This window comes from Nycticebus coucang, chromosome 1 (genome assembly GCF_027406575.1).
Source record: "Nycticebus coucang isolate mNycCou1 chromosome 1, mNycCou1.pri, whole genome shotgun sequence".
Taxonomy (NCBI): Eukaryota; Metazoa; Chordata; class Mammalia; order Primates; family Lorisidae; genus Nycticebus; species Nycticebus coucang.
Genome location: NC_069780.1, coordinates 143,629,899 through 143,643,342, shown reverse-complemented (window position 1 = coordinate 143,643,342; position 13,444 = coordinate 143,629,899). Strand labels below are relative to the sequence as shown.

General features: G+C 36.9%; 1 protein-coding gene across 2 annotated transcripts in view; it reads left to right on the top strand.

The window, feature by feature from the left end:
* The window catches only part of RNF180 (ring finger protein 180), a 135,286-nt gene that overhangs the window by 91,317 nt on the left and 30,525 nt on the right, over positions 1–13,444 (top strand). For both annotated transcript variants that reach the window (XM_053589945.1, XM_053589936.1), the window contains one exon: positions 8,306–8,531. In XM_053589945.1, coding sequence (XP_053445920.1) covers positions 8,306–8,531 — 226 coding nt within the window. The remainder of the gene's footprint in view (positions 1–8,305; positions 8,532–13,444) is intronic.

The window sequence follows — 13,444 nt, the reverse complement described above, 5'->3', positions numbered from 1 at the left end:
TAAATTTCATCTCAATATCAGCCCAGGAACCTGTTCAGAATTTTTAGAAAAGCTGCCATCTGGATTAGCCTAGTTTATATTTTTTTAGTATTTATTTATGCCATTCTTTGTTCAAGAAAGGATTCGGGTTGTTCTTAACCAGCCTAGCTATCTTTCTATTCCCTCAACAATGATATTTTTGATAATCATAGTTGTGTTTTCATCTATGAGAACTTACTGAGGAGAATGATTTCATAGGCAAGCTAACATTCATCTATTAATAAGTGATTTTTTAAAAATATAACTAATAGCAAATTTACTTTATAACCTTACATCTCTCCATTTTAGAGAAAAATCACTGGAGTTCTAACCTTGAGGTAATTTATTATCCTTGGGTATTAAGTTTTTATTACCACATATATACATATGTGCAGTTTTCTGGATTAATGAAAACTCTTGAATGTCTTCTTTAAGACAGTGATCCTGTGGGTGGTCTCTTCATTTTGTTGGTTGTTTCCTTTGTTGGGCAGAAGCTTTCTAGCTTGATGTGATCCTGTTTGCTCAATTTTGCTTTGATTGCCAGTGCTGTGGGGTTATTACTCAAGAAGTCCTTGCCTAGACCAATGTCCTGAGGAGATTCCCCAATGTTTCCTTTAAGTAGTTTGTCTTAGATTTAAATCTTTAATTCATTTTGAGTTTTCTATATGGTGACAGACTGTAAAAGTTTAGTTTTATTCTTCTGCATCCAGTTTGCCCAGCACCTTTATTGAGGAGACTCTTTTTCTCCACTATACGTTCTCAGAAGCTTCATCAAAGAAGTCCAGATCTTTGTGGTTCCATATAAATTTTAGGATTTGTGAAGAATGTCACTGATATTTTGATGAGGATTGCATTGACTCTATAGACGCTTTGGGTAGTAGGACATTGTAATATTGATTTTTCAAAGCCATGAGCATGGAATATCTTTCCTTTTTTGTTTATTCTCTTCACCTTCTTTGGTGTTTTATGGTTTTCATTATAGCAATCTTTCACTTGTTTGGTTACATTATTCCTAGGTGTTTTATTTGTACCTTTTGTAAATGGGATTACTTTCTTGATTTCCTTTTCAGATTATTTGCTATTGGCATATAGAAATGTGACAGATTTTTGTATGTTGATTTTGTATTCTTCGATGTTATTCAATTTATTAATCAGTTGTAATTTGGGGGGTAGGGTCTTTAGGTTTCTCTAGATTGGTGGTTCTCAACCTTCCTAATGCCATGAGCCTTTAATACAGTTCCTGTGGGTCACAACCCACACGTTGAGAACTGCTGCTCTAGATATAAGATCATATCACTTGCAAACAAGGATAATTGTCTGATTTCTCTACCTAGAACTTCTAGTACTATGGAAGAAAATATTTGCAAACTACCCATCTGACAAGGACCTAATAATTAAAATACGTATGGAATTCCAACTATTCAATTAAAAATATCAAATAATCTGATTAAAAATGAATAAAGGATCTGAATAGACATTTATCAAAAGAAGACAAACAGATGGCCAACAGGTATATGAAAAAATACTCAATATTATTAGTCAGAGAAATGCAAATCAGAACTAAAATGATATCATATCACCCCAGTTAAAATGGCTTTTATCAAAAAGACAGTAACAAAATTGACAAGGATATAGAGAAAAGCAAACCTTCCTGCACTGTTGGTGATAATGTAAATTAGTGCAACCAGTGTGGATAACAGCTTGGAGATTTCTTTAAAAACTAAAAATGGAACTATTATATGATCTGCCAATCCCATTGCTGGGTATATATCTAGAGGAGAGGGAATTCAGTGTATCAAAAAGATAGCTGTACTCCTATATTTATTACAGCACTATTCACAAAAGATATGGAATCAACCTGTCTTTCAGCAGATGAATGGATGAAGAAACTGTGGTATATATGCATAGTGGAATATTACATAGCCACCAAAAAAAACCCAAATCCTACCATTTGCAATATGTATAGAATTGGAGATGTTATGTTAAGCAAAATAAGCCGAGCACAGAGAGACAAATCTCACATGTTCTCAGTCACATGTGAGAAGTAAATACTAAAAATAATTGATCTCATGGAAACAGAGAATAAAATGATGATCACCAGAGGCTGGGAAGGATAGTAGCAAGAGAAGGATAAAGAGGGGATGTATGCAAACATCTAGTTAAATAGAATGAACAATATTTGATAGCAGAACAAAGTGACTATAATCAATGGTAAGTTAGGATATACTTCAAAATAACCAAGAGGAGATTTGAATGTTCCCAACACAAAGAAATGATAAATACCTGAGATGATATTTATCCCAATTACCCTTATTTGATTAACTCACATTGTATACCTTATCAAATTTTTAAAAATAAAGTTAAACAGCCTGAAAAAATTAAAAATAAAACAGTGATCCTAGAGGTTTGTGTTATTTCTATTTTGTGGTTTGATTAATTTAAATAACAGATGAATAGTTTTAACTTTACTTTCTATTTTCTAACTTCCACCACTAAGTTTATTTTGAAAATACTTTTATGAAATAACATATTTCAATTTTTAGTGAAGTGTAGTCATTTTTGTTATATGTGTAAGTATAAGATACTTCATGGAAATAGAATCTGCACACAAATTTGGGCCACAATTTGGTAATGGAATAAGAAGTTCCTCAAATTATGCTTTTTTTAATGGCATAGGTTTCTTTGTGGTTAATTAGTTCAAATCTCAAGGCACGATCCTGAGGGTCTAATAGAAACAGAATAAGTCCACATTATGAAATAAAATTTTGGTAAGTAAGCATGTAGGTTCAAAGAGGTTTTTATCTGGGACACCCAATTCAGTACCAGTAATCCCCACTTTTAGCTATCATTTTTTTAAATGTCTTTTAAATTCAGGAGGAAAGAGTCATGTGTCAATAATGAGTAAAAATTACTGATCCTGTTACCTTTTCAGCAGATTTTTTTCATCATTGTTCAACTCATAGCTACAGTTTTTCTGTTCGTGAGGGAAATTTATTTTTTATCCCGTGTTAAACTTTGTATGTTGTATGAGATTTCAAAGAATGATTATCCATCTTGAAATATCCAAAAGTTCCACAAGAATACTTAAAAACGCTTAGCTTAGGTACTCACTAGAGGATGAATATCAATAAAATTTTGTACAAGCTGACCCTGTGATCATTTTAAGGATGATAGCGCCCATAATCAAGACCCACTGAGTGGTAACGTCAGCTTTAGAACCTATCTACTAATTCATTCGGCAAGGATGCACACACACGAGAGTATATGTGAGACACTCCCTTTATACATGGTAGCATTCTATTGGGGAAGAAAGAAAAATAGGCAAATAAAAAGTATAAGAACTATAAAGGAAACAAGTGACAGAGAATCACATGGGGATTGGATAAAACAGCCAGTGAAATTATCTATGGGCAGTTGATAGTTAAGCTAAGATTTTAAGGATAAAGTGCAAAGCTAGCCAAGTGTAGGAAAGGATGTGCCAGTGAAGTTTTATTTTGTGATAAATCACTCTAAAATTTAGTTACTTAAAACCCAGAAGACCTTTATCCATGTATACTTTGGGTTGGCACTTCGGACTGAGTTCAGTGATGCCATGTCTCTGTACCACATGATGTCTTCTTGGCTCACTTGCATATTTGTAGTCAACTAACAATTACTGGCTCACACATGTGGGGTTTGGCTGCTTGTCAGCAGTTGCAATGGAGGTAATTGGCCCATGTGTCACTTATCCTCCAGCAGGCCAGTCTAGCCTTTTTTACATGATAATGAACTCAGAACCAAGAACAGCAAGGGAGGGCCATTTCCAATGCATACCCATTTTTTAAATTTGTATTACGTTTGTTAATGACCCAATGGCCAAAGCCAGTCACATGGCAGAGCCAAAATTCAGAGGATGAAAAAAATAATAATCTCTCAAAAAAAAAAAAAAAAATAGAACAAGTGGCGTTCAGCCACCCAAGATTGAGCAATAACAGGTTTGTGATGCCCTTAGATGTCCAGGGCTGTACATGTACTACACTGACTGGCTCAGCGTGTGCCCAGCCTACACCTGCACGCGCGGGTAACCCATTAGTTACGCAACCCTTGAGCGTCCACGTCCCCCAACCTCTTAGAGGGACAAGTGTCATTCAGCCACCCAAGATTGAGCAATTAAAAAGAAAAAGAATCTCTCCATCTTAGTGAAATGTATGGGGATGCGCATTAAAAGATAGGGAGAATTTTATGTATTTTGTAATCCACCACACAGAATAAGAGCTTTTTAGGAGGAGAAAAGCATCATGTCTCAAGATCCTAAGGCAAGAAAATATTTGTTGTGTTTGTTGAGCCAGAAGATGACCAGTGAATACAGAGTAGGTCAAGTAACAAGGTAGGCTGCATCATGCATAGTCCTGTAGATCATTGTAGGGAGTCTGATGTTTTCAAGTGTAAAAAGAAAACATTAACCAGATGAGAAAGAAGAGGTCCTGGTCTACATGGGAAATGCTGGTGAGAGTGAGGAAGATAGGTCAGGAAAGAGTCCAGGATTCAGCTATACAGAGGTTAGTTCAGCAGAGTGTGAAGCCAGGTTAAAGTGAGTTGAAGAGTAGATAGGAGCAAGAAAGCAGAAACTGCTATAATATGGCAAGTCTCTTCTGAAGTTTAGCTGTGAAAGGGAATAGAAGAATGTTACATGAACTGGTGAGATTATTTTTACTTGCTTATTAATTTGATTTGGATAAGAGCATGTGTGTCACATATACTATGAATGGTCTAGTTGAGAAAAGGGAGAGTAGTAAAAGTGGAGAGAAAATATTGGCTCAAATACAAGTAGACTTATACCAAGATAATTTTTAAGGAGGGGGTGGGGCCTTGGTGTGTGTCACACTTTATGGGGGCAAGACATGATTGCAAGAGGAACTTTACCTAACAATTGCAATTAGTGTAACCTGGCTTATTGTACCCTCAATGAATCCCCAACAATAAAAAAAAAAAGAAAAAAGAGTCTATACCCTGAAAAATCTATAGAAAAAGGCATTAAATGATTACAGGAAAAATTCAAGTGAGGCGTATGAGGAATTTCATAGAAAAAAAATTAATAAATGAAATAAACGTGGTTTATGTATTTAAAAACTGTAGTGTAAATACTTGTAACTCTTCCTAACTTTAGGTTCAAAGATGTTCCAATAAAAATTTTAACTTTTTAAAAAAGATTATACCAAGGTCATTCTAAATATATAGTCATAGAAAAGGCCAAAAATAGCCAAGACACTGCTGAAGAATAACAAGAAGATGAAGGGCATTCCTGATATTGAGGCTTATCATAAAGCTACAAGAGACTTAAAAAAAAAAAAAAAAAAAAGCTAGAAGAGACTGATTATATCATATGAATAGATGGTAAACTAATGGAACAGAATTAAAATCCCTGAAGCAGGCCCATGCAAATATGACCTCTTATTAATGACAAACTGGTACTTGAAAGCAATACAGGAAAGGAAAATCTTTGTAATAAATAAACTAGGCCAATTATTAATAATAACTATAGAAAAGAAAAATTAAATTTACCCATATGGTATGTCATACATGAAAGTCAATTTGAGGGGTGTTATAGGATCACAAAATATTATGAAATGCAAAATTATGCTCTTAATGACCTAAGGAAAGGGTAAGAATTTTTAAATAACATATAAAAAATGGTAACCAAACGGCGGCACCTGTGGCTCAGTGGGTGGGGGGCTGGCCCCATATACCAAGAGTGGTGAGTTTGATCCTGGCCCCAGCTAAACTGCAACAAAAAATAGCCGGATGTTGTGGTGGGCACCTGTAGTCTCAGCTGCTCGGGAGGCTGAGGCAAGAGAATTGCCTGGGCCCAGGAGTTGGAGGTTGCTGTGAGCTGTGTGACGCCATGGCACTCTACCGAGGGCAATGAAGTAAGACTCTGTCTCTACCAAAAAAAAAAAAAAAAGGTAACCATAAAGGCAATATCATGATTACACATACTGCATTAAATTAAAAACTTCGTTTTATCAAAGCACATAAAAAAGTGAAGAAAACAAGAGAACAGGAAAAAATATTCACAACACATTTAACCAATAGTAAGTAGATCACGTAAAAATGCCTACGTGTCTATAAGAAAAAAAAAATCACACAACTCAATTAAAAATAAATAGGCTAAAGACTTAAATATGTCCTCCACAAAGGAGAAATTCCCAGGAGGTGGCAGAAAGATAGCAGAGGGGAAGCAAAGCCATCTGGAAAAGTCAAATAATAGTTTATTCAGTAGGAATAGAAAGCTATTCTACTCTGTTTGTGCTATGGTAACAAAAATACCAGAGATTAGGTAATTTAGAGGAACAGAAATTTATTTCTTACAATTCTGGAGATTGGGAAGTCCAAGTTAAGGTCCCAGGAGGTTTGGGGTATGGAGAGGGCCCAATCTCTGCTTCGAAGATGTTTCCTTACATAGTGAAAGAGCAAAAAAGATCAAGGCTGTTCCTTTCAGCCCTTACATAAGGTTGCTTATGTGAATATAATACTCTTCCCTCATGACTTAATCACCTCTTAAATATCTGATCTCTTAATACTGTTTGGTTGAGATTTAAAATGTTAACATGAATTTTGGAGGGAACACAAACATCAAACCATAGCAAAATGTTTTTCTGTGTTCTCAAACTTCTGTTGTCTCATTTACATAACTTATACATTTCTTATAACTTATGAATATTTATTAAACCCAAGACTCCTTCAAATATTAATCACTGATCTGCATTTTTATAAACATCAAAGTGAGGAGAAAAGAAATACACCCTGTAGACTACCATTATGTCTTACTGGACGGAATCCAGGCCTGGTTTGGGAAAAAGTGTTTAGGGATTTAGCATAAACTACAGAGTCTGTGGAGAAGGAAGAGAAGGCATGAGTGAGGGAACAGGAGTATTACTGTGGCTAACATTTATTGAATACCTACTGTGTGCTGGGTATTATACTAAACCCTTTAAGTGGATTCCCTCATTCCATCCTTACAACTACTTCAAAAATGATGAAATTGTGAGGTTGATGAGTAATAGGAATGCTGCTAACAGACTTTGTCCTACTAACCTCTGAGCTGCCTATTTCCTAACCATAGTAAGTCCTCAAAGTTCTTACCAATAGGTTCCTGGAAACTATGACTTTAACCAAAATAACATAATGAAACCAATTTTACCATGGGCTAATTAACAAGAGTTAAGTTCCTACAGCTTATTTCTAGTCACAAAACATCACCAAACTTGTTAATAATTCTTCTACTATTAAACATTAAAATATGTGAACTATACATACATTTTTAAAAGATGAATAAAAACAAGTAAGATATTTACCCACCTAGTTATTCCAGATCAAGGGGGTGAGTAGCTGGAGACTCTCCCTACAGGTCAGGGCACCAGGCAGAGCCAGCTCTGGATAGGACATCATCCCATTGCAGTGTGCACCCTCATGCATGCCCACTAGGACTGGGATTGTGGAGACATGCCAGTTTATCTAACAGGTATATCTTTGGGATGTGGGAGGCAACCAGAGGACTCAAAGAAAACCCCTATAGACATAGGACAAGCAAATTCCACACACTAGGAAGTGATCTTTTTCCTTATCAACATTATAATTAAATGACATTAAACAATTTTATCAGAGGACCTGATACACTGTCTTTCTAACTCTTACATTTGGGAAGGTGGAGAAGCTCATCATATTTCCCAGCTGCATGGCTCATCCCATAGTTACCCCAAGTTTCTTTGCCATGTCTACCTTCTAACAACTCTAGGCTTTGGATCTGTCTTGACTTTGAGGTCCTGAAAGCTGCAAAGTACAGCATAGACAATGTTTCATGCACAGGGTGAAGATGAAGTATGGCAGCCTCTTGCTTTTACTTTTCATCATATGTGGATGCCCATAGTAAGGTCTAGAACTTTGTGACAATCAGCATATTTGCTGTGTAAAGGTGGGCTAGGAGGAGGATCTATATTCCTGGGACTAGTACATCTAACACTCAACTAGGGCTAGGGAAGGAGAGACACAGATATACTTAATGTGCTTTGGTGTATTGTAGCATTTAGCAATATGTAAAAGTACTAAAAAGAATAATTAGACTTTGGTTTTTCATGCATATTTTCAGTTTCTTTTCACTTTGAAAGGTAGCATTTCTGTCACTTTGAATATGTCACAGAAAAAGATACTTGCTTTTCATAAATACTTTTCATTTTAACAAAATGTAAAGGCAATCTCAAGGAAACCAACCTGGTACTGAACTAATAAAAGTTGTTTTTGTGTTTTGCAGACTTTGAATAACGATATGAACACAGATGATGACAATGAATATGCAGAAGAAAAGGACAGCTACATCTGTGCAGTGTGTTTGGATGTTTACTTCAACCCTTACATGTGCTACCCTTGCCACCACATCTTCTGTGAGCCCTGCTTACGAACTCTGGCCAAAGACAATCCTGCAAGCACTCCTTGCCCACTGTGTCGGACAATTATCTCTAGAGTCTTTTTCCAGACAGGTAACTGTTCTCTCTCACTAACATGATTGTCCGATTATTCTGACTGCTTCTTTGTTCTAGTTCTAAGGTCCTTATAATTTATAAACTATGTAAAAATTATTAAAAATCATGTACAGCAGAATCTGTTAAATTCCACTTTTAAATTTGATTAGATTCTACTCTTAAACAGTGGTTATTCACCTCACAACTATGTTAAAATCATAGAATCATAGGGTGGTGCCTGTGGCTCAAAGGGGTAGGGAACCGGCCCCATATATATGCCAGAGGTGATGGGTTCAAACCCACCCCCAGCCAAAAACTACAAAAAGAAAAAAAAAATCATAGAATTATAGATAAGAATGGAGCCTCATCTCTAGTTAGCTCCTCTATATTCAGATCCTTTCTAAAGCATCATAACTAGTTGTTATTCCATCTTTACTTGAACATTACCAGTGTCAAGGAAATCCCATCTGAGGTGTTACTTATTCCTCATTTCTGCCTTCCACTACTACTCATTCTTTGGCCCTTGTTATTTCCTCTGCAGTCACAGAGAATAGAGCTGTAAATATCTGAGGACAATAATTATGTCTTTCCCCAAAACTCCAAATCTGAAACTTCTTAATAGTCTTTTGAGGTCTTCCTTCTTGAGCCAGAAAAAAGTAAAATTGAAGCAAGGATTTCTTGGTCTAATTGTCAGATATAGATGGAATATTTAAAATATTAAAATATTTTAAATATTTTAAGAGAAGCCAAATGAGGATCAAATTATGTACTTCATTAGCAGTAAAACACATTTTCCTTCCCTGAAAAACAATCAGCAGAGAAGAATCAGATTATTAAAGTAAGCTTGAAGTGCTCTAACCTCACCAGCTGCACGAAGACTTACAAACGTGCCTTACAGGCTCAAATCAAATTATGAAGAGAAAGATATGCCTCCCTGCTCCGCCTACTGCATGTAGCCTGCTGCACAAATTCCCTGCACTGAGCTTACGCAGATTTAGAGACAAAAGGACACGCCAAACACAGCTGTGATTCTACCCAGTAGAGAAGTGTAATCAGGACACAAGGCTGTCCTCAGTCCTGCCGGCCCAGTACTTCAGTTACTCCATCTTTTATGAGGAAGAGCAAGTAAAGGGTGGGGAAAGGAAAGGAAATACTCCATGAGAAGGCAGAAGCTTATTGGACATTCCTCTGTTCAATTATGGCTGGAACATTGAGGTAGCAGAAAAGCGTTCTTTCTCACTACTGAATCCCCTCGTTGGGGTGACCAAAAAGAGAACACCAATGATACCTCCTTCTCAATGTTGTTCCTGGCCAGCTATGCAAGCAAACATTTACTAGAAGTTTGTTTTGGTAGGAAACATCTAGATGGTATACGTGGTGTTTGTACAGATATTGTCCCTGCCCTCCATGATCTTGTTTAACACTGGTGGGAATTATAAAATTTATTTCCTTCACATCATAAAATAGTATCACTCAAGTTATCTTGGTTCATTTACCAAAATAATTTCATATTTTCTTTTATTTCAAAAATCAATGATTCTAAAATAAATCATACTGGGAATACTTACAGTCTTTCCCAATGTAGACTATATTTCATTGTGTACTGTCATTTAGAGACTGATAATAAAAATGGGATTATCCTACTTATTTATACACTTGCATGGGCACAGTGGCTCATGCCTGTAATTCCATCGTGTTGGGAGGCTAAGGCAGGACAATTGCTTGAGGCCAGGAATTTGTTTCCACCCTGGAGAATGTAGACAGACTTCATCTCTACAAAAAATAAATTAGCTGGGCACAGTGGAGTACACCACTAATCCTACCTACTTGGGAGGCTGAGGCAGAAGGATGGCTTGACGTCAAGAGATTGAGGCTATAGTGAGCTGTTATGAGACACTGTACCTCCAGCCTGGGTGACAAAGCAAGACCTTGTCCATAATTAATTAATTAAAATTTATATCCTGAAAAGGATTTGAAATAATTTATAAAATACATTTAATGAAATAGCAGGATGAGGGAATTATAAATTAAAATGAAATATAAAGACCAGGTGAGGGTGAATAGACACATATATAAGCCATATGGTCACTCAGTATTTTTCAACCTTTTTTATCTCACAGCACACTTGAACCTATAGTTAAACTTCCTCTACATATTTAAATAATGTTGTTCAAAAAGAAATGTGTAAAAAAAAAAAAAAAAGGAAAAAAATTTAAGAGTAAAAATATACTTACTCTGTTTTGAACTTCTTTCAAAAATAATTTAATTAATGATCTTTCAACTGGCATACTGGTTGAAAAATCACTGTCGAACATAGTAACTACAATTAAATGAAGTATTTGATTTTAAATGTTCTGGCTGCCTACAGAAAGGTTTCTGCTTGGGGCTGATGAGGGTTTTACAAGGGACAGTGAAGCCAAGATGGTAGGAAGAAGTTATCCCCTCACCCCTGACAAAGCACCTATCACATCTAGCCTTCCATGGAGTGTGGGGTAACCCCTTTCCCTTTAAAAAGCTACAACAAGTGCTCCCCTTCTTGAGCTGTCTATCTCTTCTAACTATCCCTGGAGGTTAAGTCCAGGGTAAAACTGCACCTTCCCTGCTGGAGTATTTCACCAGTGCCCAACCATTCTGAGAGCCCAGCATATAGACATTTGAGCTTTCTCCACCACTTCTCCTATGGCCAGGTCAGGAAAGAAGCTGGGAATCTGAGCCCTTTCAGATGCCCTAAGGATGAAAAGTACCACCTAAACTGAGGATAAAAGGTATGAGGGTTTGTGCATATCACAGTTGCCTGCCTCTGCTAATCTCATCAAGAGGAACGCGCCTATCCTATGGCAGGCTCACAGTGCATCCCGTCTTATCCTACCTTCTCCTACTGATCCTCTTCCAGACAAGTAGATGACCCTACCATTCCATATCACAATCAGCACCTGAACTCTAAGGGGAAATTCTCAATCTGAGCCCCCACCGTCCCAGGACTCAAGCACCCCACCATTGGCCTGGGCCCTGGGGATGACCTAACCTAGTTCACCACCAATGAACTCTATCCCAGGAGCCTGAGGTCCAAACCCACCCAAGTTTCCAGCTACACTTCACTGGGTACTTCCTGCACAAACCAAAAGTCAGGATGCCTGTCCTCTACACCGAGTTCCCAGAAGAGGAGAACAGGTGAATTGCAAAGCTATCTGTTTTGAGTTGAGGGAAGCAGTTCCAAATGAGAAGGAACAGCATGAGAGCTCTGGACAGTATGAAAAAACAGGCTGTTTGAACATCCCCGAGAGGATTATGCTAGCTCTCCAGCAATGCACTCCAACCAAAAGGAAGTTTGAAGTCAGGTATAGAATTACAAGCAAGCTCAATGGGATTAATGAGAAAGTTGAAAACTAATACAAAATAACCAAAAATAATAATAATAATTTAGGACATGAATAAAAATTCACTAAAGAGAAAGCTATTTTTTAAAAATACCAGAATTTCAGGTGGCACCTGTGGCTCAAAGGAGTTGGGCACCCGCCCCGTATGCCAGAGGTGGCGGGTTCAAAGCCAGCCCTGGCCAAAAACAAACAAACAAACAAAAAAACCCAGAACTTCTTGAAACATAAGAGTCATATAGGGAATTGGGATGGGAACATGCAACCCCAAGGCCATGTGTGGACTTCCAGATCCCTAAGTGCAGCCCTTTGACCAAGTCCAAACTTTACAGAACAAATCCTTTTAAGAAAATGCAAGATAAATCAAAAGCAATGAATAAAATCTTGGAGAAATATGAGAATATGTAAAGCATCCTAAGTACACCTGAAGGAGAAAAAGCAAAAGTAAAGAGCATAGTAACTCTACTTGAGGTAATGTAATAATGGAGGAGAATTTCCCTAACCTAGATGTTTAGACATTCAGGGATAAGAAGCTCAATGAACTCCTAGGGGATTCACTGCAAAATACATCACCAAGTCATATCAAGGCATATAGTCATCAGCCTGGCCAAAGTCAACATGAAGTCATTGGCCTACAAGTTGTGGTGATGAAATCAAGTAACTTACAAAGGAAAACCCATCAGACTATTGGAAGATTTCTCAGCAGAAAATTACAAGACAGAAGCAATTGGGGTCCAATTTTTTGTTTGTTTTCTTAAAAAGAATAATAGCTATCCCAGAATATTGTGTCCTATGAAAATAGGGGCCAGGCATGCTGGCTCACACCTGTAATCCTAGCACATGGGAGGCGGGGGTGGGTGGATTGCCTGAGCTCATGGGTTGGAGACCAGCCTGAGCCAGAGCAAGATCTTGTCTCTAAAAATAGCCAGGCGTTGTGGCAGGTGCCTGTAGTCCCAGCTAATCGGGAGGCTGAGGCAAGAGAATCGCTTGAGCCCAAGAGTTGGAGGTTGCTATGATGCCAGTGGCACTCTACCGAGGGCTATAAAGTGAGCAAACTTTTTTAATTTTGTCCTTGTTTCTCCACATTGAACTCCAGTTTATTGTGGTGTATGATTTGGTAAAAAATAATAATAGTAAAGTACCATTTTTTCCATTCCTTAGATATATATCCCAGTAATATTCATTTAATGATCTATTCTTTCTATACTGATTGTTCTCCTTCAAAAAATCATTACTATTAAAATGTTTCTTAGCAGTCATGCTTTTCCATTTATCCTTCTATCATATCATATTACTTCTCATTTATATTCTTATTTTAATATTAATTTGAGGATATTGGCATTTTAATTAACATTTCATAATATTAAGTATTGTTGTTATGGTATATCATCTCTCAGTAAAGTTCTATAATTCCTTCCTAAAGGCTCTCCACATTTCTTGTTGGCTTTATGCCTACGTATTTTTGGTGTTGCTATTGTGAGATTTTTTTTCCCTCTTCTCATTATTGTTCATTATTGTTTTGTTGAGATTATGAGAAACTTAGCTTCCAGTCTTAGA